At 41.2% G+C, this 24,693-nt stretch overlaps 1 protein-coding gene across 3 annotated transcripts; it reads left to right on the top strand.

Moving 5' to 3' along the window:
* Positions 1–2,849: 2,849 nt before the first annotated feature.
* dnajb6b (DnaJ heat shock protein family (Hsp40) member B6b) lies at positions 2,850–24,471 on the top strand. Of its 3 annotated transcripts, none has more exons than XM_079181436.1 (10): positions 2,850–2,989; positions 8,324–8,449; positions 10,488–10,597; positions 11,826–11,894; positions 12,155–12,259; positions 15,105–15,242; positions 15,353–15,566; positions 15,746–15,816; positions 21,488–21,643; positions 22,927–24,471. In XM_079181436.1, exons 2-10 carry the CDS (start codon positions 8,385–8,387, stop codon positions 23,034–23,036), a joined length of 1,038 nt encoding a protein of 345 aa, XP_079037562.1. In that variant the 5' UTR covers positions 2,850–2,989; positions 8,324–8,384; the 3' UTR covers positions 23,037–24,471. The 3 variants fall into 3 exon arrangements, with proteins under 3 accessions (XP_079037562.1, XP_079037564.1, XP_079037563.1); XM_079181438.1 differs by lacking the exon at positions 2,850–2,989 and adding an exon at positions 6,725–6,742; XM_079181437.1 differs by lacking the exon at positions 2,850–2,989 and adding an exon at positions 6,863–6,999.
* Positions 24,472–24,693: the final 222 nt, after the last annotated feature.

Below are 24,693 nucleotides of genomic sequence, written 5' to 3'. Positions count from 1 at the left end.
CCTGGAAACATTTCTAAAACGCATCATTAATACACTTTGCAGCAGAAGAAAACAAGAAATTCTGATTATGAATATGGAAATATGCCCAAAGAGGTTTAAGGCAAACATGTAGGATCATTCGTTTAGGGTTAGCAGCACATTAGGCCAGCATTGTGTGCGACAGTGCAGCGATATGAGTGTGTGTTCTGCCTGTCCAGACATGAACAGGGAGTGGGCCGACCTTATTTCTGGGTTTCAATCATTTGCATGCAAGCAGCAACCTCGCCAGTGGTTGTGCTGCTTCACAGTTTACATTCGACAATGATCATAGTTTGTATTTTAACCTTCTGCATTTATCAATGTGTGAGGTAAATTGCAGCCTGCGGTCATAATTATCAAAGAAAAGCATATAAAAGTCTGTTTGAATACGTTTGGAGAAAGCTATCGACTGTATGATAAGAAATGACCCGTGCATGATATCTATCGCTGTGATTCCTCCTGCTCAATGAGTCTAATTAGATACTGACGGGCCATAATGTCCAGGATAATTAATAGCCATCTGTCATTTTCATTGGGTCCTTCTTTGCTGGCAGGAGCGCCAGTCTGCTTTAACGGCAAGAACGACCTTCGTTTTCCATTTAAAATCAATGCCAGTCTGTATAATTTCAGCCTCAATTCGGTTCAAAACTGCAATAACCTGCACTGCTACATTCTGTTTCTTTGGGTTATGATGAGTTCGTCCTACAGATTTGTATCTGTTTTTATTTTTTACCCGGATCTTCTGCTTCCTGCCCAGTGTTTTGAGCTGTAACCTGGAAATATGGAAGCCCATTCCTGCCCATAAAGTCAACTCATATGTTGACTTTAATAACTATATTATATTTAATAACAGGAAAAAGTTCTGGCCTCTTCACTCTGAAACGTATAGCTCTGGTTACAGCCAACATGTTTCCTGCCTGAGGAGATCAGGTATAACGTGCAATTAGAGAGATATGATCTGGGGCCAGGCCATAAATGTTAGAACAGTAATAAGAAGCAACACCTGTGCAGGAGTACAGAACATTTAAAAGTTTCCTGTAAACCCTCTGCAAAGGTAGGCCTTATTGCATGTTAGTCTCAAAGTTTTAGTTGGATTATGAGATCTGATTATGAGAGAGAATTTGTGAGCCAGCATTTATAACATTAGGACCCTGGAGCTGTAAGCCTAAATGTTAGTATTCATAATAGCCAACTTGTGCTTTTCCTACTTCAATGTGTCAAAGGTTCCTCAGTGGAAAAAGGTCAATTAAGGCGAATACTAAAAGATATAGGCCTATTACATTTTTAAGATATATAAACATATTTCCTAGGTATTCATATTGTTCCTTGTGTAAAAGGCAGGGATGGTTTTCCACAGTAGTTTCCAAGCTAATAATTAGTCATAGGTCATCTGTTCCGCACACTCACGACAGATGGCGCAGGAAGCCTGGTCGTGGTTCCTGCACCTGCGAGGCAGAAGATCCGATAAATAAATATTTTGTATGGCTTTTTAAGAATATCCGAGGTGCAAGACAGTCTCGTGCCTCAGTTCATGTTCAATGCACATGTGAACCGTAAAGACAGTCATCTGTTCGCAGGTTCTGTTGAGTGTCATCATGAATGCGCGAGCAGGGTCAGCGAGACCGCGCTGCTGTCGACACTCAAAGACATGGTGCCTTCAAGTGCCCTTTGTGAAAAACCTCTGTCGTGAGCAACTGGGAGTAAAAATGCGTTTAATAGCCTCAATGTTGAAATTGATTAGATCCTTTAAGTTTCATTTTTTTTTTAAATGTATGTTCCGATGACAAAATAAATCTACTTAAGAATAAAAAAGTTTAAAGACCATTTCATTTTTATTTTGCTCTCCAGTGCAATAGCAACAAAAGAGAGGAAATATAAAATTCTAACTAATGATATCTTCTCTGAGGCAACACCATACAAGCATTCACAAAAGAATGTAACCCTGAGCCTCATGCACTGTTGCAACAGCCTCACCAGCCATTGGACAAGAGAAGATTTCAGGGAGGGCCACAAGACCAGAGATCTTCTAAAATACTAGTTTTTACTAGTATTACTACTACAATACTTTGAATGCAACAGTACTAGAACTTTCCATATGCTGTGTCTTCACCGGTGCTGTAACAGTAATAATAGGGTACACATGCAATAGATATTTAAGCAACTTCATTGTATGTTTTTTTTAAACTTTATTTCTCATTGGTAATTGTTAATGACTTACAGTACCTCCCAAGTGAGCTACATAGTTTTGAACATTTGGCTTCTTCATTTGAAACACAATGTCATCAATGTGCGTGTGATGTGCGTGTCAAGCAAACATGCAACTAAGATTTCCTATGGTGCCTTGAACCCATTTATGTTAGTTTGTGATGACTTGATTAATGCTCTTTTGTTTAAGAATATGCACAACGCAAATACAATATCAGCCAAAAGTATTAAAGGCATTAAGAATATAGTTTGACACAGGGCCCATCAACATGACGAGACCCAAGATTAAGTAAACCTACAGGAGCTATTTCAAGGTTCTTGGACCTGGTTTCTTATCGCACTTTTATTTACAAATTGCCTCTCATTCACCCATTCATACAGACACTGATGGCAGCAAAGCGACCATTACCGGTCAGGTTTGATTCTTAGGGTGTTGAACCATCAACCCAACGTGGATCTTACCATTTCGTTTGTTTGCTGTGCATTAGAGGCTCATATTGCCAAAGAAATTAGCATGTAAACAAATTGCCATATCGTCCAACGGCCAGTCAGTCGGTCCTGACTTTGTGCATTTACGTGGCAGTTGCGATATCCGACAGTACTTGAAGGCATCAGTACCACAGTGGGGCTGGTCGATATCAGTTCCCGACGCTACACCACCAGCAACCTACGGCTGCGATTACTGAGCCGTACTTCTGGAGAAGAAAGGGGGGAATAGCGACAGAAGAGAGGCCCCCTGGAGCACACACACGTCCTTTTTAAACAGGTAAGCCCTCCTTTCAGGAGACATGAGCCGTGTACGTTATGCGTCGATGCGGCTTTACTTTGCTAAAATGTGGGTAACCGCCACCGTCTCCTGTCGCATAGAGACTCAGTAACGTTAATGTAACGCGCCATGTGGGGATGCATCCGTTGGAAAGGATCATATATATATATAGATCTATCTTTCTGTCACCAGCCAGTTCAAACGTAACTCGGTGAAGGTCTGGCAATATGAGACTGCCGTTACCAGTCTAATATTAAAGTTACGACTATTTTTAGAGGTGTTTTCACATGTTATGCAACGTATTATGATAATATCTTCATGCTCTCTGTCGATACATCTCATACATTGTCACTGGGCTTCGAGTGCTTCTGTTGATCTGATCGCAGTGTTTCCTCCACGTTGTGATTGGCCTGTTGATGGTAGCTTCCAGAAGTTTGCCTGTTCCTCACATTGTGCAAGAGTTTGTTTTCACTCACGGTTGATTCCTTGATTTAAGGAGTAAGTTCAACACATGAAATATTTGCAAGTGTAGTAAAATACAGAAAAATAACAGTTTCAACTGCATTTTTACATCATTTGAGAATGTCTCATCTCCTGGCTGATTAGCCACAAACAACAACATCTAAATGATGCTATGATATGTGAATAGAGACGAGCAAACTTAACATTTCCTGTAATCCTAATATACCATTTTTAGGTAAACATTTGTTGGTTCCAGATACTAAAAGTTTCATATTTTTGGTTTTGAACTGTCACTTGGACAAAGCCTCAAGTTTCACTGTGACTGAAACAGTTGATTATTAATTTGGATTTTATTTCTATTATCTATTTGATAACTGGACTTGACTACAATTCAGTGTAATGAACTAGCAGTAAAGCAGTAAAAAGATGAAGCAAAACCTATTAAGAGGTATTAGATTATATCATATTGGCATTAAACCTACAGTTTGCCTTGAAAAGTACTCTCTACTATGTAAATACAACTATACTAAGGTGGGCAGTTACACAATGGCTTGTCATGCATTCATGTCTTTAAGTGACAACAAAGGTTCTTGTGGTGCCTCCTGCGGGTGACCAGTTTGACCACTTTTGCCAAATAATGAAGTCAGTTTTGACTTGTGTTTGCCCCATCTCTATGAGGAACGGGTAAAGCAGAATGTATTAAGAGTGCTAAGTAACAAATTACTCGTTTGCCTTTATGTGGTGGTTAATGAATTCCAGTCGGTGGAGCAGATCAATTCTAACAAGTTTCCTCCCTGAGTTCCCACACATTCAAATCTGTGATTGGATTCCCAGTCTACGAGGACAATGCTCACTGCTGTTTGCAGTAAATGAGGTCTTCTTGGGACGATAACCTCTTCGAACATGTTTCCACTAATAGAAAAAGTAAAGAGAAAAATCGTAGTAAGGTATAAGCTTGTTAGTGTGCTGGTTTTATCTGTCTTGTGATGTGTGTTAGCTGTCGGTTTCCGTATGCTCGGAGCCTGTTTTGTCCGTTGCTCTTGTCTTGTTAATGTCATGTTTGTAGTGGTGTTGGAGAGTTCTCGGACTCCGAGAGACCCAGAGACTCCCGCTGCCTTTGTTGATTGCAATCACAGTGAGGGTCTGACTCTGGACTCCGTGATAGATTTGTCACAGTATGAGTTGCAGGTTATAAAGCACATGAATTTGTAGGAGCGCTCTTCGGTCGCTCCACCTGTGATCATCAGTGATTTCAGAGGAAAAAAAGGCTGTAGGCAAAAATTGCACAAGGGATGTAATTTGTGATCTTGGATAGAAACCAAAACACTGAAGTCTAATCAGGGATTTTAATCGGGAGATAAAACCTACAGTTTATTTGCCGGTAGTTAACTCGGGACGGAACGGACGTAATAACATTTACAACAGTGATGTGCCCTTTACTGAGCACAAACCCTGGTTATCTGCTGATACTGACATGATGATGCAGTTGTAAGACTTCAGGGCTGACAACTTGTGATGGTCGTCACTGTTGGGGAAATTCCAGTAACGTTGCAGGCCTCCAATCCTGATCTGTGTCCTATTAGTATAACCAGAATCTCAAGTCTGATGCAATATTTGTTTTAATTATAAATTTTTTGCACAGGGAATAGTGTTTCTGTACGATATCTGTGGTGTGTCAGGGAGGTTTGGACAGCCTCTAAATACAGAATTTCCAATAAATATCTACAGTATATTATTTAGACAATAATATAGAAAATATGAATATAGAACACGCCAGCATTGCACAGCTTAAAAAAAAAATTGTGTTGTAATCTCTCGCTGCTCAACTTGTCTTGAAATGTGTTAAACAAATAACGAGTTCAGAGATCAGACCAGTCTGTTGACTTCTGTTTGCTATTCCCCTGAACTCGTGATGGCTAGTGTAATGATGACTCGTAAGGTCTTCTTCTGGTAACTTTCTTTTAAAATCATTGAATAATCCTTCCTTCATCTATACGTCACTTTTGCAGTCACTTTTTCCTTTTATCCTCTACCCCTGGCTCCTGGGAAATCTCCATTTCAAAGCCAGCTGGGTGATGTAGTCCATCCTGAAAGTCCTGAGGTCCGTCGTCCTTCGGTACACCCATCAAAGAGTAGGTGGTGGGGTTGAGATCCTCCACAAGCTATCCAAACCTAACCCTGGCTGGCTGTCATTTTCATGGTTTCTCTTACCTTCACTTTCGGATCCAAAATGTACTTTGAGCTCAACCAACTCCTAAACTACATCAGAAAAAAGATCCTTGTAAACAACAATGCCAGTGATTGATAATTACTGTAAATTCCCACAGTCAATTTAGAGCAAAACAATTATGAAGTAATTTACTTATGGACTGATCAGGGATTCCTGCACAGTACAAAATCATAGTCAAGATAATGGTAAAATAGGCAAAACGCTGCTTTTCCATCAGTTTATCTTTGGTTATCCGCTAATTAACCAGAATTTAGAAGGCCTTTCTCAACTTTCTTATTCATTTGACTCCTACTAGAGCTTCTCTCACAAAAAAACTAACGGATATAACAATGGACTACTTCTGCCTGTGGTCTGATTAACGTTTATAAGCACCATCTCTGGTTCTCTGAGTCACCGTGGGATTGACTGACCCACATCTGTTGCTCACGCTGAGGCATAGTTCACGCTGAACAGAGCAGGAATCCCATCAGATCTGGGTTAGCCGTGTAACGCCACCACAAGGCATAAATCTGCACGTACATGCATGGATACTCGCTCTGCACAGAACCGTGAGTAACCACATCTCTTGCAGGCACTTGTGTCCATTAACTCCCAACTGCCGCAGGGGAAACTGTTGGCAGGTGAGTGGGTCAGTAATGGCTGAAGTGATAAAAGAACATCCATTTATTATGATGAGTCGGGACATTCGGTTGTTTTTTTTTTTGTTTTTTTTAGAGAAAACCCAGAGGAAAACAATTACTTTCTGGGTCATAACTCTTCATATTCAGATTGTGGTCTATATTAGGATGTAGAGATGGAAAGGAGGTCATTCTTACATGGCTTTTAAATCAGTAAATTCATAAAATATGAAGCGTCAGAGGGGGATTTGGAGTTGTGAAAGAGAGGAGTTAAGTGCCTGTGCCATGTCTCAACCAGGAGTCCCTTACTGGCACTGCCATGTGCCAAACCCCCCCAACCCCCCCCCCACATGCGCACAACACACACACACACACAAATACAATCTAACTGCAAAGGCCACAGGTTATAAATAGCAAACAAACAGGACACAGTGGACTCCCTGTGTAAGTGGTCCTCACTGGTTGTGAGGTTTGTTTACCATTTTTAGTGCGATAGCGAAGATATCTCTTGATGATTAATGGTCGACTGTGGTTTTTCTTGGCTTTTTCCTCATTGTTGCAGTTGGCCCGTTGCAGTATGTTGTATCTTTTTTTTTCTCCTGTGAAAGACAAAAACATGCCGAGTTGTTGGATTATTTGCGTGTGGATTGGAGCCCAGAAGGGTCTATTTCAGTGTGGCAACTATGGGTGTGATTTACCAGGTTTGGTCGTTTTTATTTTTGTGAAATATGATTTTGCAAGCCAAAACATACAGAGATAAACTGTTGTTATAAACTATGTAGCTTTAATCTGGGAGAAGAAACAGATCTTGTACTTGGTTCCTCTTTCTACAAACCACAGAGAAGAACCTGAAAACCAGAGCCGGCCCTGCTTGTATTGGTGTTGAAGGATACATTGTGACATTCTCGCAACAACAAATATGGCATATTCACAAACGATTATAACAATCTGCTCCCCATGCATGATCAGTGGATTATGCACAATATCACTGAAATAGAGGGTAGAACTTAGAGGAAAAAATACTATAAAGGTCATTATTAACTGACAACCTTCACTGGACACATGTGGACGATGACAGCTTAAGGCTAAGTGGTTGAATTTGTGTGTGGTTTGAATTGAAGCATGAGCAACGCATCTGATTTTTGTCAATTTAAAAGCAAATTTTGGAAGTCAAAACAGTGGCAGTCTGTTGTAGTAACATTTAGTTTTGTGTGAAACCGCTCGGTGAACGACATCTCTTGCCTCGCTGTTAACTACCGCACATATTTCCCCCCCGAAATAAGGTCCCATGGTGGTTTAGTGAACTGCCAATTGGAGGATGGGTAGCCACTGACATTTTGGCAACTGTATTGGTCATGTGATCCGTATCATATTTGTCTCTGTTGCCTCTTTCTACATCGGCGAGGGAATTCTGCAGACATGTTTTACACCGGGGTCAAATATCTGCTGCTTTTAGTAGTGTGATAGTTCTTTGTATCAACCTCTAGATCAAGACTGTCAAGTTGTTATATTCTGAGCCAACTATGTACAAAGAGCAGAAGAGGTTTTGAGCGCGTGACGATGTGTCTGTGCAGGTTACCCTCTATGGGTTGTAGAACTGCAAAGAAATTGGAAATCTGGGAATAAAACAAGACATGATTATCTTCCGATACCTTTTCATCAGACCTGTTCTGTCTTGTTTTTTTAGAGGCTAATTTCCAAAGTAAAACCTGATTCACATTTTCTCTCCTACAGCCCGAGGGTGAGCGACGATCAGCCGCTTATTAAGTAATTTCTCTGTGCTTGTAATAGCTGAGCTGTCCTCTTCCCTGCATCTCTATTTCAGTGCGGTTGATTACATTGTTGGGTATTGCCACCCTGTTTAATGCCTGTTGCCCCCTCCCGCCCCCCTTTTTACAAATTTACCCCTCGGGTCTGGAGGGGAGGTGTCTCGCCCGTCACACATGGCCACGCTCAGTCGCAGTTTGTTGGGCTTTATCTGTCCAAGCAAACATGTCTTAACAGAACTTAACTTTCTTTCCACAGAGGCCGCCACAAAGAGGACCCTCACACAGGACAGACACTAGAAACTCGCGCAGACAGAGCCATGCTGGAATACTACCAGACATTAGGAGTCCAGAAAAATGCAACGCAAGAGGACATCAAAAAAGCGTAAGTGCCCCTGAGTGTTTTTCTGCTCTATTTCCCCCCAGTATTGTTGTGAAATGTGGCCCACTCTGAGGGGTGTAGTAGGTTAATTATATCCCCCTCTGGCTGTATAAACTGACACAAGGAGAGAGAACAGAGAGGCTGCAATGCAGAAAGTTTCCACTCTTCTTCCTGTAACCTTGTCGCTGTCAGATACTTTCCCCCTACACTCACCCACCACACGCAGCTCGCCCACTCAACAGGCCAGTTTCCGTTAATCATACATCCTCGCAGGTTTCTTACGAACACCTTTTTGTTTTGACAGTTGAAGAGTTTCCTATGAATTGAAATGTTAAATACGCCTGTTTGAAGTTGGCCTGAAGTTAGTTTGAAGTTTAGTTATTTTAGGTAAATGCCGCAAAATCATTAAGTAGCATAAAGTCCTGTGAGAAAGGATGAAGCTATTGAACATCAACTCAACCGGTGTATCCAATTTACCAAGCATTAGAGAGATAGCGAATGCTGAGCGCCTGCTATCTCTTTGCACTCAGTTATTGGCTGCCAAAGCCAAATGTTATTTCCACTGTCGCCAATCAATAAGTCATATCTTTAGCCTATGACCCCAGCTCTCTCTCTCTCTCTCCTCCTTCTCTGATTGAAGTATTGACCGTGCTAGCAGCTTGGTTCTAGCGACGGCAATGTCAGTCACCCACTGCTCTCCACACTGAATATAATATATACTCCAACTCTTGGATGGATTGTCTTGGTGCAGACGTTCATGTCCACCTCAGGAAGAATCTTAATCACTTTTGTGATCCCTTTAACTTTTCATCTTGCGCATCCTCTTTTCATTGAACTCAAATCCTCGCTGTGCCTTGTTGATGTCATATTGGATTTATCGGAATTACTATTTTTCAACTTGAGAATAGTGTTCATCTCGTCAACTTCATGCAAATGGGAAACGTCTTTGAAAGCTTCAATATATCCCTCTTACTAATATGGAAGTGCCTGGAAAAACAAACGATAGTATCGAGCGATCGGACCGTATATCGACGATTGAAGGGATGATCAACGATTGTTTTTTCCTCAGCTGATATTAATCCGATTTGAACTATTTTACTGTCAGATATCATAAAACGAATCTCTAGTGTCTGCGCCCCACTGTGCATTTAGAGATGCGTCTGGTAAACTGGTTTCAGAGCAAGAGGATGTCTGCTTTCGCTTTTACTAGTGAACATCCAGGCTTCTGACTACAAAGACTGGCACCACATTGTTCAACTTAGTCTGCCCGGCTGACTATTGACCAGGCTTTAGACAGCCCGATGACGTCACAGACTACAACAAAGACGTGGACTACAAAAAGCGATTCACTATAGACCCATAAGGGAATATAATCCCTGGATTGTGTGCAGCCCTTTTTTTTCCCCCCCCGTCTGTAGTCTCGTCTACGTCATCTGTGTGTCCGCTAGCTGCCGGTGCTGCTGCTGCTGCTGCTGGGCTTAGAAACAAACAGCTGATGCAGCGTAAGCCGCTGAGCGAGCCTCACGTCAGTGGAGTGCAGGCTGTCTTTGTTATTTCTGCTTGGACTGAGGGGTGTGTGTGTGTGTGTGTGTGTGTGTGTGTGTGTGTGTGTGTGTGTGTGTGTGTGTGTGTGTGTGTGTGTGTGTGTGTGTGTGTGTGTGTGTGTGTGTGTGTGTGTGTGTGTGTGTGTGTGTGTGTGTGTGTGTGTGTGTGTGTGCGTGTGTGTGTGTGTGTGCGCGTGTGCGTGTGTGTGCGCGTGTGCGTGTGTGTGCGCGTGTGCGTGTGTGTGCGCGCGCGCGTGTGCGCGCGCGCGCGCGCATACAGGGGTGTCTGTGTGTGTTTGGTGTAGGCATGGTTGCCATCCTAAAAAAAGACTTGAACGTGGATATGTGTTTCTGATAGGGGGGGGATGTCCGTTATGCATTTCTGTATTAAGAACTGACAATCTCCTCTTGGACGATCTACAGTATAAGGCATAAATGGTGTGTTTGTCTACGTGTTGATGTAAACGTCAGTATTTTTAACTGTATTTGTGCCTCAGTTACAGAAAATCGGCGTTGAAATGGCATCCAGACAAGAACCCGGACAACAAGGAGGAAGCAGAGAAAAGGTTCAAAGAGCTGTCGGAGGCATATGAAGTGCTCTCAGATGGTAAGGTTTTTTCTGTAGAGGGAGAACATATGTCATGTAGCCATGTTAAGTGAAGAACATATGAACGTGATGACCGATTTTTCTCTGAATGTTTAAACGGACGACTTGGGTTCATTAGCACCTCAAATTTTAAAGTTGACATTTGTTGTCATATCTGCTGTTGGAGAAAAGTAAGTTTGGACTTCCAATGTTGGATTACTAAAACAGGATGTTGGTGTAAAAATGTTATACAGATTGTTATCAATCATGTTATCAATCATGTTTTCCTACAAGAACACACTTAAAATACAATCTATAGGCTAAATAATTATTAAAATTAAGGATTATCTGGTTATATATATATATATATATATATATATATGTAAACAAAACTTTTAATTTTACCAGGCATCTCATTCCAACTTGTAGTACTTTACAGTTTTTGATAGTTTGTGCTACGGACAAATTTAGGTAGGTAACAAAAAAAAAGTGTAAAATGTATCCTGCATCAGATGTGTAAAGCAGATCAATTTAGGAATTTCTGGAATTCAAATGTAGATTTGAGAACACAACAGAAGTATGTACTAAAATGTAGCTATGTGGCACACATCCAGTAACAGTAAGCAGGTACTGTTGCAGTGCAATGTCCGGATTGTTTATGCTGGAATGAGAGGATGTTGTCCAGAGTTCTTTAGGGGTGTGTTTCTCACTTTCACTTTCTGTTTGTCATTTGATATCATAAACAGTTATCAGTTTGGCCTGTAAATGTGTTCAGATACTGATTGTTATGCCTTTTTTGACCGTTGAAAAGCACCTTTGTACACTTTCAAATACTCTCAGCAAATAAGTCCACGTGCAGAAGGTCAAACTGATAAATGAAATGCGGAAATGATTTTATGCCTCCACATCGGTGAAAGCCATGGCTGGATGCATTATGTGCATCCAGCGGTTTGCCCCAAACATCCATCTGGACTCAAAGAGGAACTGATGATAATTTGGTGGACACAGGTCAAGGTCTTTGTGACACTGTGACAATTTCACACAAATGTCAGCTCGGGTCAAATGAGGAAGTGATGACATTTTGCACAGGCGTGGATGTTGGCGGAGGCATCCAAGCACGAGGCGGTAATTCTAGTTGAAAAGGGCAGTTAATTTGATGCTGACTGAGGTTTAAATTTAAACGCGATGGGAATTTTCTCTTTCTGCTGGGTTATCTGTTTTATGAAAAGTCCTTCTCTTCCCACAACAGAAAACAAGAGGAATACTTATGACAGATACGGCAAAGACGGTCTTTCAGGAGGAGGAGGAGGAGGATCAGGTAAGGAGACAACTTTCAAAATAACTAAATATTCATTTCAGTGCCATGGAGATAAGATTTCAGTAGTCAATATGGAAGGGGAGAAATCTGATGAGGATTAAAAATAAGCTATGATTTTGAGTCTATGTAGACTTGATTTACATGAGTACAAACCGCTTGGTATTGTGTTGATATTTCTTATCACTCGTAATGATGGGGACGTCTATAAAGCTGCTTCTGATTGTGTGTTTTACGAGCTTTTATTGTTTTATGTTTTACAGGGGGCCATTACGATCACTTCGGTGGCGGCGGCTTCACATTCCGTAATCCCGATGACGTTTTCAGGGAATTCTTTGGCGGCAGAGATCCATTTGCACATTTTTTTGGTGAGTCCTGTTTCGATTCTGGCGAAGGCACTGGTGGGATTTCATGTTTTCACAGAGTAGGAAGAAAGAGCGACTGACGAGAGTCACAAGAGTGCAGAGAAGGCAAAGGCTATTATCAGCTGCATCATTTTATCTGGTCAAAAATATACACGGATGACCTGAGAAGGCTCAAGAGAGAGAGCGAGAGAGAGAGAGAGAGAGAGAGAGAGAGAGAGAGAGAAAAGGAGAACATCATGTATGTCCTAGTTGTTTGTTGTGTAAAACTTTCTATTTCTAATTAGTTTGGCTGTTAGCGAGAAGCCCCTGCTGTGTAGAAATGTGAAAGATGGAACATTAGACCGAGGAAACGTTCTGTAAAGCCTTGTGCTAATCCCCCACAGCACTGCAATGTGCATCTCCAACTCTCTAAGCACTGCTCACTTCAAGAGGTCATCTGCCACTAAATGTCACATGTTGGCCAACACGGAGCATCTCTGCTGGATGTCGACCTCAACTTCATTACGTAGCCTTCATCTATTTAGACCTCTTAATTTACTCCGGCTTCTTTTTTTGAGAAATACTCTTTTCAGTTAGTGAAACATGCTCCATGAAAAGAAACACAATAACAATCATATAAATAAACACATAAAGGCATCTGAATTTACAGTTATAAATAAACAGAGCAAGGTTAGTTTAAGGTGGTTGGATTTGCATGTTGATTTCACATAGATTAGCCATTTTTCATCTGTTCTTACAAAGACATGTTTCATCTTAGCATAGCTGAAAACAATTCATCAATCAGTCCAGGGAAACTATTTTGATAATCGTTTAAAGTTATTTATTCTCCCAAAATTGGCGAACATTCATCGGTTTCAGCTTCTAAGTTGAGAGTATTTAGTGCTTTTCATAATGGCTTTATAATGTGGTTTTATTCTGTTACTTAGATAAAATGTTCCCATGGGCTTTGGGAAAATGTGTTGTTTTATCTTTCTTTTTTTTTTGTCCCCAGAAGTGCAAAATGATGGTATCTTTTTAGTTTTAACACAACCCATGTATGCTGTTACACCGGTGGACTAGTGGATGTACATTTGTTATAACGACAGCGTCTCGTAGCGCCCGGCTGTTGATTGTATCAGAGGTGTCCGTAGTTGCATTACGTGTAGTTATAGGAGTTTTAACGTCTGGTCTGGGTTCAGCAAAAGGCTGATTGGGAGGCATGTGTAGTTCACCCTGTGTAGCTCTAAATATGGAGTTCAGACGAAGGCAGAGGATGGATTTGAACGTCTACATCACTCAACTGGAATGCTTTCAAAAATAGCTTCCGTATTAAAACAAAAGCAGATGTAATAACGCCGAGTGTTTGCGCGCTGTGTGTCTCCATGTGTCGGAGCACATGTAGAACGTGGTGCAATACGAGCGCTCGAGCGTGGGTGTGCAACATAAAGTTATTGAAAGGCCTGTAATCTGATGTATGAGTTATTGGAATACACTGAATGAGAACTTGTAGGGAAAGTCAAGTCATCATTTGTATCAGATTGTTTTTTTTATAAACGGACATGTTTTAAAGTATTTACTAACATGGATAAGATGAAGTGGTGGGGCTCAGCTGTTGCTGTTTACTCTCCGTGCACATAGCATCACGGTTTGGCTTTTTTAAAGTGGTCCTTGTATACTGAAGAGAGTCAAGTTATATTTTGACTGCGGACAACCGTTATTATGCTTAATTGGTATGCAACAGGATATGTGCAAACATCCGTCCGGTCAAGTTTATTTCAACTCTATATTTAGGGATTTTCCTCGGATAGATCTAAATAAAGAAGCTTTTTTTGGTTTCACGTTCCTTGATGATGGAAAGATGGCAGCCGCAGAAAAATAAGGAGTTTCAAATGTGTTTTTAAAATCCCATCCGGCCTCCAGTCCTGTCTGTCCAGCAGCTCGTCTCAACGAGCAGCAGCTGGTCTTGTAGATCTGTCACTCTGTGTGCGTGCGTGTACGTGTGCGTGTGCGCGTGTGCGTGTGTGTGAATACAGATTCACACGATGATGAGGGCTGAGTTGTGCGCCAAGAACGACCACTCCCATTCTCTAATGAACATGTGAAAGGAAGTAGACGAGATATCAACAGACCATTTTTACACACGTTTTGTTGGACATACTGCAGAAATACACAAGAAATATGCAAAGAAATATATCACTGATCATGTGCACACGCATTAAACCAGAATTCTTATGTTCAAGCAGCAATTCTCAGCCTCTCTCTCTCTCTCTCTCGCTCTCTTCTAACGATGTTTGCCGTCTTACTGGCAGCCTTGTAAGAGCTGGGCTGTCTCCTCTTAGGTCTTCTTCAAGGTAAATGGACAGTAACGCAGTTACAACAGCGGTCAGGGGATACTTTTATTTAAAGCTTTCTTTTCAGAGGGAAGAAGTAAAGCTTTCTTGTCGCTGCTTCGGTACATTCAAGGTTGAAGGAGGAGTCTTCTTTCAGCAAATGGTGCCAGTGAATCCAGCTTTTATCCTGCTGGGGCGACCCAGATTGGCAGCTTGCAATTAGTAGCATGTCCACAGGGTTTTAGGATGGGAATTAGTGGTGGGCACTTTTGACAGTTAAGATTGTTCCAGAAATTACAAACTCATGCTCCTACAGCCACCACTTTTTAGAAGCTGTGCCTTTTTTAAGCTGCTCTAATCAATATGTCTATATTAACATTAAATAATAATAATAAATTCAGGTTGTGTGTTTTTTAAGAACTGAAATCGGGTTGTAGAACCTGCCATGAATTAGCAAAACAGAATGAGCTGAAAGTCTTACAAAGCTCCTCAATTTCTCATTCTCAAATCTGTCATTTCTACTGTGTTTCCCTTCACAGCTGAGGACCCCTTTGACGATTTCTTCGGAGGCAGTCACAGTCACCAGAGGGGTGCAAGCCAAGGCAGGGCGGGGGGATCGCTCTTTGGTTTTGGGAGCTTCCCAGCGTTTGGGCCAGGCCTCTCAGGGTTCAATTCAGGTCCTTACATCCCATCAAAGAAAACTCCACAATGGACATCATGAATTTATGATGCTTTTCCATTTTTACTGCGTTTTTTTTTCTTGAAACTGTGCTCTCTTTTTTTACAGGTTTTAGCCCATTCACAGAGATGGGTGGTGGAGGACTCACTTCCTTTTCTTCTTCATCTTTTGGCGGCGGTGGTGGAGGACTCACTTCCTTCTCTTCTTCATCTTTTGGCGGCGGTGGGGGGGGTGGCTGTGGAGGAGGAGGAGGAATGGGCAGCTTCAAATCTGTATCAACCTCCACCAAGTTCATCAACGGCAGAAAAATTACTACGAAACGGTAATGAACAGTCCAGCATTATAAAAGAGTAGTTCGACATTTTGGGAAATACGCAAAATTGATCTTCTCCTCTAAATCTCAGCAAGAAAGGGGGAAAAAGGCATATCTCCCAAAATGTCAGATTTCTGACCTCTTTACCAGTCTGACTTCCTGATGCCCGCTTTTTGTGTTTGTTACAGGATTGTGGAGAACGGCCAGGAGCGGGTAGAAGTGGAGGAGGATGGTCAGTTAAAGTCTCTAACAGTAAATGGTAAGGAGCAGATCCTAAGACTGGGTAACAAGTAATTATCTTGACCATCATACAGTTTTCACTCGCCCAGTGACTATGTTTGTTACCGACGGTTGGTCTCTCCTCTCTCTCTGTCCTCCTGCATCTCATTCCAGAAGAACAATTTTTCTCATTTTAGCTTAGCCGCAAGGGAGGTGAGAGAGAGGTCATAGTATTTGTATATTTGTATTTATTCCATTATTATGGGGGGGGGACCATCTTGTTGGTGTTTTTTGTTTACTACAAAAATTAAATTGTACTTTTTATTTCTGCCATAAGCACAAAGCTGGGAACGTGCTTTTATATACTTTTTTCCTTGGCGGTGAAAGTTGTCTTTTTCTTTCTTTTTTTTTGTCGCTGGAAAACAAGATGCTGTACATTTAGACTTAAGCATGTCATTTTTACTCTTTTCAATTGACCAATTTAACAAGTGAATGATTAACCACTTCACCCTAATGTCTTTAACTTGAACACCACCTTGCTAACCTGTTGGCTGTTGCCATGTTCACGCGTGTGTAATATGAATGACATAGATCATTAATGACTTAATTAGAATAATAAGCATTTTTCTTACTTTAACATTAGTTTGTGTATTTGGGAATACCACCGTATGTTTGCTTGATTTTGTTTTTGCATGATTGCTGAGTCCAGGAGGCTGCTTTTGTAGTTTCACTGTAACAATGTCAGCAACTCAAACCGCACAACACCTTACACTGTTACCGGACAGACAGGGGAATTTTCATTCTTTGTAAAAAGAAAAACCAAAATAAAGAGTTCAGGTTTTGTTCAATAAACTGGAAAGTCTTCTGCAGTCACCTGGTGTCTTTGTTGTGTTTCCTGTGGCTTGAGTGGCTTCTCGTCATCTCACTCTTCTTGGATGTGTAGTATGAGATGTGTGCGCTTGTGCCTGATCACATTCTAAACCTGCTTCACACAACCGCAATAAAGGAAACCACAACGGCTGCTTCTTCTACACTCACCCATACAGCTCGTGTATTATTTTTAACTTACTAATGCCTGGTGACTCACAGTAGGGCTTGGCCACTGATGCCATTGTGTGTGCTTTCACTAAACTTCCTGTTCATTTATTTAAAAAATAATCATGGGGAAATTTCACTTTTGTTTTCAGCAAAGACACCATGTATCCTCGAACCCGGAGGTGTATTTTTATTTTTGATGTGCGGTAGGAATGCTTTACCTTTACTCACCAGGTGAGAAAGTAACGACAGGATTCACACGCTCTTCCTCATGTTTCTTCATCTCTCTCTTCGCCCCTCCCATCGGGACATTTTTATGGGCGGCTTGTGAAAGTGCTGACAGTGCACCTCCTTTTGATTTCACCCTCAAAGACATCGAGCCAAACTAGGGACTCAAAATGTATCTTAAAAGTTCAGCTACACAAGACGCCATCTTCAAGCTGGGAAAAATCCAATTAGTATTTAAATGTTGCATCATTTGGAGACGATAGAAAAGTATGTCTTTTAAATATCAAACACGATGAGCTCAGATTCAGGGTAACATTAAGTGGTACGTATGATTGCAGCTGGCTCAGTTGTGTGTGTGTGTGTGTGTGTGTGTGTGTGTGTGTCTGTCTCTGTGTCTCTTGAGGAATGTGCTTGGGGCTAGTTTATTTACACGAGCCTCACTGCATATTTTTGTGAGAGACGAGTCTAGAGTGAGAGAAACTGAGAAAGGCAGGGTGAGGCCATGAGGTGAGTCAAGCTGCAGTGTTGACTGGTTTAGTTTACAGTTATGACATTTAACATGAATGAATGTACTGTGTGTGTGTGTTTTAATGACGAGAATGCTATTTCTAATGTATTTTTGTCACTCAATTTATTTTTCATCAGTGCTGATTGAAGGGGCGTTTGCGCTTGCGCGGTCCTGTTGCTTGGTGACACTGCAGCCAAGTCTATATTACTTACATAGCCTGTATGCTCTCCCCCCCCCCCCCCCCCCCCCCCCCCCCCACTCTCTGTAAATGTGCTGAGTAAATTTAAGATGTGTGTTGTAGATGGGGATTACCACACAAACCAGCAATAAGCCGCTAAATCTAATTACAAATAATAAGATCATTTTAGGATCTATACTAATGCGTCAGCGTTAGATTTTCAGGTCGTCTGTGGGGAGCAGTTGAAAAGGTGTTTCATTAGCAGGATTTATATTTTTGGTGCAATAGCTCCCTCTCCTGGTTCCTGGAACCGTGTGCTAGAACTACAACCAGTTATAATGTGGGTGAATTTTGAACTACAGTTCCCATAATTTCCGGAATTTGAAGTAGTCCTACAATGTTGCCATGGAGTCAGTGAGTTAGCTTTTGGGATTAAACTTGACCCCTTTTTTTGCCTATGTGCCCATGTGTGTAGATATAACTATCACTGCAATACTTTGAGACTGAAGACAACTTTAAAAGATTATTCTTTGGCTATTTCCTTAGTTATGAGGAGCGTCTTTTTTTGTAATTCTAAGCGGATGGACGTTTATTCTCGTTGGACATGGAGATAATGACATTCACGGACAGTTTAAATCCATTTGAATCGGAAATCATCGTGTATGTATGTTCAGGTTAACTTCATTTAAGACCGCGAGAATGTGTTTTCAAGATGAAGATGTTCTCAAGCTACTTAGGCCAAAAGTTGTCCAAACTACAATAACTAGTGACACCCCCCCCCCCCTACCCATAATGTGCGTCTCTGTAAACCGTGAGAGGTTCAAGCAAAGATGTTTTTTCATCTCAGATGTGTGTTTTTCTTACTTCCTAACTGGACAATCATCCCAGGACAATTATATTTATCTCCTGACTCCATTTATGGGGTCCCACTCCTTTTAGGAGACATGAACAGACTCATAATTAGTGTAACATAAGTGTTAAAGGGTAAGTAAAATCAAGTTTAATTTTATTTAGTTATTTCCGATATGTCCCTAAAAAGGAGGGGGTGAAATTCCTGTTATTAACCAGACATTTTAATTTAAAGGTGGACCCTCATGTAGCCACTAGGTGGCACTGTTTGTGTACAAAAGACCGCATGACATCATCTGGCCAAATGATAGTTTCCTGAACAGGACTCACACACACACTGACGACACCACACAGTGATGGGGAGGATAACTGGAGCAGCTTGTTACAAGTTATATTCAAACAATACATTTTTTTTTTAATGAGAAAACTTTCATTCCCTCAATTTAATCATCAATATGTATATTTAATTGTCAGTATTAGTTTTATTAGTTATGATTTGATACAATTAGCTCTGTGTTTCTTGTATCCTCTTCTGCATCCATCCATTCCAATATGACACACAATACTGTGATTTCCTGTCCCAAAGTTTCCTCATGTTATGAAAGATGACTTCCTGTCGGCAGAGAGAAGCATCCGGTATACCACACACACACACACACACACACACACACACACACACACACACACACACACACACACACACACACACACACACACACTCGTCAGCTTGACAGTTTAGTGTGAAGCATCGAAACGAACCGGAGCCGCTGGCCACTTTATGAACGATGGCAAAGATAAGCTGCCAGTTTCTCTTTGGCCGTGTCTGAACAAGGACACAGAGTGTGTCTCAGTAGTGCAGTCACATCAGCACGACACCAGATGTCTTGAACCAAGCGAAGGTGGACTGTTGGAAATAATCTGGTCCACAGTTAAAGTTGTCATGTAGGGTTAGCCTCCTCCTGAGCAGTGATTTATTTCCGGCTTTAGCCGGCTGCCGGCTGCAAGAAAGGCTGCTTGTGTGTGTGCGTGTGTGCGTGTGTTTAGGTGTTAACCTGGGTGTTTGTGCATGTGCACACGCTCCTGTATTGCAGTCCAGACGGTGTGTATCAAACGGCTCTTGCAGATCCACACTGCATTGTATGGCCTGGAGACAGATGACAGGCACTCTCGAGACAATAGCTGCAAATCAGACCATCCAGAACTGTGCTCACTCTGCTTTTCAAATTAAGTCCTTGATCCAGAAAATAAAATGTATTAAAATATCTCAGTATCATCAGTGCACTTTGATATTGTCTTTGTGGAAATTAATTAACTGATGATGGATTATGCGATTTGATAGCGGAAGGAATCTTATCACCCAGGTAACCCGGCCCATAATAGCCATAAATATTGATCCTTTCCAACAAAGCGCACAAGCTCGGAGTCACATACATGTTGGCTTAATCCAGCTGAGTGGATCACCAGATGAATGCAAGTTGGGATTAGTTGTTTTTCCAGAGTTGAATAGAGAACGAGTAGCTTTGAGAGCCTTGAGAGTAAAGCCACCAATTGTCCCGTTCCTCTCGGGTCCTCTTGGGTGCTTTTCTCTGACAGTGTATTCAATTTAAAAAGCTGATTTGAAAACTCTAACATAAAGAAGTTCGGGAGTAAAGCAGCATATATCACCTTTTTTCAGCATGAAAATAAACTTCATATGGCGAGAATACTCAGCCAATTTCAACCTTGACACAATCGAAAAGCATTTGAGACAAAGAAATCGACTCGGGGCATAATGGAGGTCCTGCAGTAACAAGATGTCTATTCAAAGAGAATTGAAATCTAGTGGTGTTTTTTTTATCTCTGTTTAGACCTGAGTACATGCAGCCGTCCTTGATTGCCTAAAACCCCTTCAGCTCCTCCTGAAAGCATCGAAAGAGAGCTGTCTCCCTCTAAAATGTCATATAAAGCAGAGTGTTGCCATAAAGCCACAATCTTCCATGTATAGCAGAAATGTACATTAATGAATAAAATAAATATATGTTTATGTTGAGGTTCTCCCACAGGTGTACAGCAATATGTCAAACAAAGCTGTCATGTCTCTAATGACTTCTGATGTGTTTAAGGCCGGGCTGTTACACACCACGCAAGGGATTTTTAAATGCTGGTGCAGAGCGTCCTCTAAATGAGACCAGGTTCAGCACGGCGAGCATCTGGCCCCCTTTCTTCTCCTCTCCACTGCCTTAATTACACAACACAATGGCGATGAGATCTGCCTGTAATCTCGCAGCATAATAAGCCCCCCCCCCCCCCCCCCCTCTATACCCTGCCTGCCACTAATTCAATATAAATGTAAATTACCTAGAGAAAAGAATAACCAAATCTCATTTTATTTACATGACTAATCACAATAAAGTCAGGCAGATGAAATATGAATGAAATATATGGTTGGCGTTTGAAAGGAAGGAGGGCTCTACGTCGCCTTAGGGACTCTTTCAACTTCTTGTTTTATATCATCTTTGTTGTTTCATGTTGGTAACATCAATAGGCCGATTCATTTTTGCACTTGTGCTCAACTTGCTGTAATAGATGTGTTGTTTTTCCTGTGTGATTGTATTCACACTGCCAAGGGCATCACAAGGTAATATGTTTTCCTTTTAGCTGACTTTCCTTTGCGCCACACATCTCATGTCAGAAAGCTGAATGTTACACAGACAAAATAATTAAATAATACATATATACATACATATATGATGAAGGCGCTAGCAAATGACAAGGTAGTACAAAATGTAAACCATACTTTGGTGCTTTTTTAGGGATATATATATATATATTAATAAGAATCTTGGTTTGAATGCTTCAGGCCATCCATCCAGACAGCGAGAAGAGATGCTTTAGGTGTGATTCACTCCCACTCTGCTCTGCCCACATCCACAGACGTGGCAGCGGAAGAACCCTTGGAGGAAGAGTGTCGTCGTCGCAGACAGAATGCACCTGGCCACGGCGTGCACCAGCGCTACCTGAGGAACTCTGCCCAGAACCCCTCGGAGGAAGAGGAGGAACATGGCCTGCAGAGCCTGGGACTAACGAGAGGTACGCCCCACCCGCCACCGCAGAGCTGATTAATTGCCAGCACACAGGGCTCCCCTTTTAAAGAGCAGAGTCTTAATAAGCGCAGCTAATTGTCTGCTTTTGTGTCTGATGGCCACACAAAGGGCGATGACGAAGAGTGGCGTGTTTGATTGGCAGATATAAACACAGAGGACGAGGTGTTGATTAGGCGGCTCTGTTCTACGCTGCAGTAACGACCACAGGTCAGAGGTCGCCCTATGTTTTCCTTCATAGGGTCAAAAAGTCACACACAAAAGCTGAGCAATTATCTGCAACACACAGTCGCGGTCACGGAGGGTTTTATAAAAGCAGCTCAGTTAGTTAAAGGGAACCTTTAGTTTAACTGTGCATACTTCCTGCTGGGATGCAAACAAAGGCCCTAATTCTCCTCCTGAGATAATGACACAAGCTACTCAAATATAGGTCCTCGGAGAGTGTTTTTAACTACTTCTGCCGGCTGACAGTAAGAGTCTTAAGAAGTCTGTTTCACTTTCTTATAATTCACTCTTTCTAGAGTGAATTATAAGAAAGTGACTAATGGCTTCATTAATAGTTAATTAGGAATTGACTAATGCTTTATAGATTAGTTACAAATCATTGATAAGAACAACATTTTGGCTGCTGGTGTTTATTATGTTAATCCTCTCGCTTCACACTTGTTTGTATTTTTTAGCTCTTAAATTAACATTGAAGGCCATTTGGTCTTTGACCTTTTGGAAAAAGGGTTACAGGGCGTCTGGACCACAGTTAATATATTAACATTTGGTAACTTCAAATATGGATTTGTTGCACATTCTCCTTTAAAAATAATTGCATTCAAGATTGATTGGAGTATAGAGTTATACGTATATGCCTGGTCAAGCACACTTTGTAACATTAGAGCATGTCCTTTTTACTCTTTGGTTGTTAAATAAAAAAGATATACTTACTCAGTGAGTTTTAATAGCTACCACCTACCAGGTTTAGTGCTGGAATCTTCCCTGGACAGAGCCAGGCTCGCTGTTTTTCCCTGTATCCAGGTTCTAGGTTGAGCTAATTGGCCGCTGGTGCTAGTGTCATGTTTAACTGACAGACGGGAGATTAGTGTCAATCCTCTCATCACCGCTCAGCAAGAAAGCAAAACATCTTTTTTCGATGACTCAACAGCCAGAGAATCTTTTCACAACCTGGCAACCCACAATTAGATGTTCATTATTGTCTTATAGCTGATCTATTAGGCATTAGTACATCTACATGTTTAATGAAAATGTTCTTTTATTTTGTAGGACACATGGACACAAAGAGGAAGAAACTGTGGCTAAAGGAAGCAGAGTCCAAAAAGAAAAGGGCTCCTCGACACTTCCCTCGGTTTGGTGGACTTGGTGCCTTTTATTAAACACCCTCAACCAAACATGTACACACACACACACAAACATATATCTGTTTGGCAGATGTGCCATCAATCACATGTGGCATTAGTTCATCATTGCTATGTATCAGGGGCCTAACATCCCCCCCTGCTGCGCCGTATCTCCCCTTGTATATCAGCAGCAGTGCATAGCGTAACTCCTGCCTGCATTCATGAGTGGTAGCCTGCAGAGACTACACTTCAATGTTTTCTTTTATCCTGAATACATTTTTAGTAGTTAAGCTTTTGCTATTGCTGTATTTATTGTGGGTGGGCCCTGTGGATGGATCAGAACTTTGATTAATCTCCCATGATTGGACTTTTCCACTTTTTACAGCACACGTTTTCAGAAAGTGTGTTTGAAAGAGTTCAGGCGGAAGGCGAATTACACTCGCAGCCTTGTTTATAATGAGGGAGAAAATCGCTGCATTGATACCGTGTAGCATGTGAGAATAGGTGAAGGTCGAGCTATTTAGTGGATCCTTTCAATAGAGACAAGGAGGGAGAGGGATACCTGGGGAATGTGAGAGTAAAGCAGAATTAAAGCATTGAAGAGAGAGTTTTATTACACAAAGAACCGAACACGAATACTCAGTCCTTACTGGCAATCAACACTCTGTAAGCAACATTATTCACTCTTTTACCACTACTCCAACAGGGTAAGAAATAGCTACGCTCTTGAAGTTATTCTTTTCTTTTTTGTAGGATTCTTTATACTGAGTAGATTCTGCAACATGTGAACCTTCTGTGGGTGTTTTTGTAAAAGATTTCTAAAACAGAATACGTTTTTTCTCATCTGATTTGTCCTTGACGTTACTGTAAGTGGAAATGTAGAAATGTTCATTTTTTTTTATGGACTCCTACCAATAAATGCTGAGAGAAATACATACCCTCATGGGTAATCACATTTTCATTATATCGTATAGTATCCTATCATATCTTTCAGATTACTTTATTAGTCTTGAGAGGGAGTTCTAGTTTAGTTACCCATGCATAAATAACGAGAGACTCAAATCAGACACTTCATAGCAGATAACGTAATAAAAAACCACAGCATTTGGGGACTACACTGGGGGACTGCGCATTAAACTGTAAACACATCACTGCTGTTGGTGATGTTGTCACCATATAAAGCTGATTTGGCTTATATGTTGGCAAACATTTACGCAACCAGCAGACACGGAGCAACATTAGCTTTCATTTAAAGTCCAATATTCCCTGTAATTTTACCTCTGTTTTGGCCAACTCTTACGGGAAATATCTGGCTACGGTATGTTGCTAACTTTGACGTTACTGTTTGGTGCTGATCGGGTAGAGAACAGGAAAAGAAAAGACAGATAAGAGCAATAGGAGAATACAAAACAGCAAAGCTGCTGACAAATGAGCTGAAAGACACTGAAATGCCGAGACAAGCCCTTTCAGATTACACATAGTCATTGTTAATATATAAAAATATAGATTAGAGCTGCTTTAATCACATTTCTCCCTTGCTACAGCATCAACAATACCTCTCTCTCACACACACACACACACACATACACACAACACAATAGCTTTAATCAAGTGCAAAAACACATTATAATCAAACACTGCCAAACACTGCCAACTCTTAATCAACTTGTATTTATTCTTTGTTTTTGTTGCC

Source organism: Pholis gunnellus (genome assembly GCF_910591455.1).
Source record: "Pholis gunnellus genome assembly, chromosome: 20".
Taxonomy (NCBI): Eukaryota; Metazoa; Chordata; class Actinopteri; order Perciformes; family Pholidae; genus Pholis; species Pholis gunnellus.
Note: the sequence above shows the minus strand (reverse complement) of the source record. Positions and strands in the feature narration are given on the sequence as shown.

What these genes read in the sequence shown, in the direction of transcription:
- dnajb6b (XM_079181436.1), top strand. Translation starts at nt 8,385, where the DNA reads ATGCTGGAATACTACCAGACATTAGGAGTCCAGAAAAATGCAACGCAA. An exon ending in CCTCTCAGGGTTCAATTCAG is followed by an intron (nt 15,243 to 15,352) that starts GTCCTTACATCC and finishes CTTTTTTTACAG; the next exon opens with GTTTTAGCCCATTCACAGAG. An exon ending in AAAGTCTCTAACAGTAAATG is followed by an intron (nt 15,817 to 21,487) that starts GTAAGGAGCAGA and finishes CCACATCCACAG; the next exon opens with ACGTGGCAGCGGAAGAACCC.